The 4,110-nt window shown below is 30.8% G+C and overlaps 1 protein-coding gene across 1 annotated transcript; it reads right to left on the bottom strand.

Moving 5' to 3' along the window:
* Positions 1-2,139: 2,139 nt before the first annotated feature.
* Positions 2,140-3,480, bottom strand: LOC141719324 (protein IRX15-LIKE-like). The gene has a single exon (XM_074521694.1). It carries the CDS (start codon positions 3,353-3,355, stop codon positions 2,399-2,401), a length of 957 nt encoding a protein of 318 aa, XP_074377795.1. The 5' UTR covers positions 3,356-3,480; the 3' UTR covers positions 2,140-2,398.
* Positions 3,481-4,110: the final 630 nt, after the last annotated feature.

Here is a 4,110-nt window from a genome sequence, read left to right as displayed (position 1 = left end):
TCTATTTTATGTCATACACACACACACATATATATATATATATATATATATATATTTCTAAATGGAATAATATGTTCAAAATAATGATAAATTATTGCGCTTTGAGAGAATACCCAAGATTTTTTGTTTTATATTTAGGATTTTAACTTGGAATGCATAGAGTCTCGGAATGATATTCTTGATATAACTTCAAATATTTTTATGATATTTTCAATGGGTTAAATATTAAATTGATCACTGAAATGGAGCCAATATATCATTTTATTCACCGATCTTAACAAGTTATTATTTGAATCACTTACGTTGGTCTAAATATCAATTCTTTCCGCTTTCAATTTTAAAAATAGGCATAAATACATTTAAAATTAAAAAGAAAAAAGAAGTATGACCAATAGAATTATATAAAAAGTTTTGTTCTTAGATTTTATCATGAAAAAGACAAAAAAAATTATTTTTGATTTTTTAAAAACTTTATTACGGGTTCTGTTAGGAAATAAAATGTATAGTGCTTAATAATTTATTTGAAGTGGAGTAAAATATTTCACTCAAAAAAGCTTATAGCCATGATTGTTTAGACTTTTGAGTAATGAAATATTTTATAATTTTTACAGTTTTTCTTTTTCTAGACTTTGATGATTCTGGTTATGATAGAAATTTTGGGTAGACGTGATATTTGAGTTAAAGATATATCGATAATAATTGTAATTTGTGTAGGTTCAATATTTATGGGTATACTGTAATTGAAATTTATTATATTTGAAATCGAAAATGTCTTCGTACAACTTCATTGATATCGTATTAAAGTCCCGTACAAAGTTGTTATATTTATGGCGACGACGTGTAGTTTCCAATATATGTTGCATGAGATATGTATTTGAGAATATGTTATAGTGCTGGTTGTGTTGATATATATCAAATATGGATTGTTTTTTAGTATAACAATTGATATATCGTTATTTTAATCATTGACGACTTTTATTCGTGAATGATTTCAACCGTTCTCCATATATTAATTTAATAATAACATTTATTTATTTTTTCCAAAATTATTTTTCTAAATTCAACTCAATTGTCATAACTATTTGTTTAAATTTCTAAATCCTTTTAGAATTTATAAAGTTTTTTTTAATCGTAGATAACCCGCAGCCGCTACCCTTCGAGTGCGCTGGGTAAACTGTACGGGCTCACGCAATAGCCTGTAAACCACGTTAACCAAGGTAAACCGCATTTAAGCGGCAGGCTCTGGCTCAGGAGGCATATTTATAAATTTTTCTCCTGTGGAATTCGAACATGTTACCAAGAGGATAGTTATCCCCTATTTAACCAACTGAGCCAACCCTTGCCGGCAATTTATCAAGTTTTTCTATGACATTTGTCGTGATTAATATAATTATTTATCTATAAATATTATAAAATGGATCGAATCAAATGATATAACTTAGTGTATTTATATGTATTAATTAATTTAAATTAAATATATATTGCCAATAATAAATTGAGATAATCTATTAAAATTTTGTAAATATTCCATCGTAGATATTTGATATTTGATTTCAATTTGATTAATCTTACTCCGTATCATGTGTATTTAACGAAATATTATATAGATGTTAATTAAAAATATGTTATATGATAATACGATACAAAGTAGCAAATATAAAATAAAAATATGATTTAAAGTTATTCGAAGGTCTCAATAATTGAAATATCAAATATTTATTCTTTTAAGAGACACAAGCATAATTAATATATGTATGATTATTAACACATATGGTTTGAGTAACAGTGGTAAAAACTCTTGCAAAATAATGATAAGACATAGGTTCGAGTTCTTGGAAAAATATTTATTTATCAATAAATAATTATTTTAATTAAAATAAAAAAATCTCAAAAATTTTATGTCTCCTATTATATATTGAAGAGAAGATTTAAATTTCTGCAAAAAAAAAAAGAAGAGAAGATTTAAAACCCATCCACTGTCAAAGTGTTAAACAAATGTTAAGTTTGTGCTTATTTTATTCTTATTTTTATTTATGAACACTTTTTTCTAAAAAAAAATGCATATGTTTGCAAAAGTACTTGGTAACTTTCGAAATCTACAACTTCTCAGGACAGCTTGTTTTCTTTTACAAACCGGGGTTCCGAAAACAATTTCTGCGGTGCCCAATTTAGCAAAACTATTCAATAAAGTACATAAAGAAATCAGAACTAAAATTTAAATACAAGTAATTAATTTCAACTATAATTTGAATAAACAGCAAAATGATTATTTTCCACAATATGGATGGCCCAAACTGAACTTTACAAGAGGTCAAAATTTTCATAAATAATCAAACCTGCATTAATACTGATGACAGAGTACTACTTATCATTGAGCCTGATCATTAAATTGACCAAATCATGAAGAAAAAGATGATGAAGCTGCAACCTTTGTAGTATAATTATTCTGACAGAACTGAGTGCTACTACCATCCATTCTTTCCAACACAAAATGCCCCAACAAATCCTTTGACTTTACCATATTCTCCCTACACAAAAACTCATCTGTACAAACTCTCTCCACCTCTCTGTTAAAATCATGCACTAACACATGTGTTTTATGGTTCCCTCCTTTTTTGCTCCTTGCTAACACACCTGCTGTGAATATTGCTGACATCCTGCCAGGACCTTCAGGCCAATAACCTCGCGGTCCATCGACTAAAATGATATCCCAGTCAAGTTCGTATAACTGGTTTGGAAGATCGTTAAGCCCGAGTTTACAATCCGAAAAGAGTAGGTTTTGTACAGGTCTGCATTCGTTGTGTACTTGTTGTCTTACTAATGTAACAAGTTCTTTGAGCTCGCTTATTTTTGTTGAGTATTGAACATCATAGACCTCGATCTCGGGGAATTTTTCTTCCATGTATGCAGCATAATACCTGTTTTCATCTATGAAAACAGTACGGCCATTGTGGTTGAGAGCTTGCCAGAGGAGAGTTTCGTGTGTGAGCCCGAAAATTAGGAAGTTACATGGCGATGGACATTGTCGTAACACGTCAGAGATTTGTTTAATGTCAGTGTATGACATGCGATCTGTGTCGTTGGAGCGCGAGGCGTAGTGTACGAGTGCCTTGACTAGAGTTTTTGATAGCGGTGGAGACGAGATGGAGGTGGTGGAGACAGTGGAGACTGCTGTTACGACAGTTTTCGGGATAATGGAATGTTCTCGGGTGTAAATGAATGTTAAGAGGAAGGCTACGGTGAAAAATGAAGCGAATGCGAGAAGCCATAGGCGATTAGAGCCGCCTTGTTTTTGGATGTAAGGGTGGAGGAGAATGAGCTTTGTGTTTGTATTGGTGTTGATTGTGTTCTTCATTTTTGTGTGTTGTGTAAAAGTAGAGAGACTTCTCAAATGGTGAGGCTTTTTTGGTCCCTGACTAAAGGAAGAGATGGGAAATGTATAATATAAAGGGAGAAGATGGAAATGGAGCCAAGTGCAAGTAAAGAAATGGTTGAAGCAAGCTTATAAAAATAAATAGTCTGACGTTGGTATGCTACCTGTTATTGAAAAAGATTATTCAGCTGCAATTGTGAGTAATTGTGCTAAACGTGACAGGCTTGCCAAAAATATGATTAAGGAGCGAGAGGGAGCCAAAATAATGCAACATTTTTTTAATTTGTCTAGAGCAAGTCAACTTATATTTTACTCGTTGACCCTGGAACCATTTATAGTTATTCTGACAAAATATATTCTCATTTTTTACAAGTAAAAGTAAAAGGTTAAAAGTATAAATTATCCATGATGTATATTTAAGACTGAACCCAAGACTTTTTGGGGTTTACAGACCTCAATATCTTAGTTTGGATTCTCATTTTTCATAAGTAAGAGGTTAAAAGTATAACCTATTCATAATCTATTCATGATCTGTATTTAAGACCGAGCCTAGACCTTTTGATAGTTACCGACCTCAATATCTTAGTTTGGATTTAAGCATGAGATCACTACCATAAAATATTGTGTTAGCCCTTTACAGGATTAATTGAGGTGCTTATAATTTATTAATAGTACCTAACACCTAATTACCTAATTATAAAGAAGAGATGATCCATATTTAAATTCTCTTATAGTTA

Source organism: Apium graveolens, chromosome 4 (genome assembly GCF_009905375.1).
Source record: "Apium graveolens cultivar Ventura chromosome 4, ASM990537v1, whole genome shotgun sequence".
Lineage (NCBI taxonomy): Eukaryota > Viridiplantae > Streptophyta > Magnoliopsida > Apiales > Apiaceae > Apium > Apium graveolens.
The sequence above is the reverse complement of the archived record's forward strand: the minus strand, read 5'-3'. Positions and strand labels throughout refer to the sequence as shown.

What these genes read in the sequence shown, in the direction of transcription:
- LOC141719324 (XM_074521694.1), bottom strand. Translation starts at nt 3,355, where the DNA reads ATGAAGAACACAATCAACACCAATACAAACACAAAGCTCATTCTCCTC.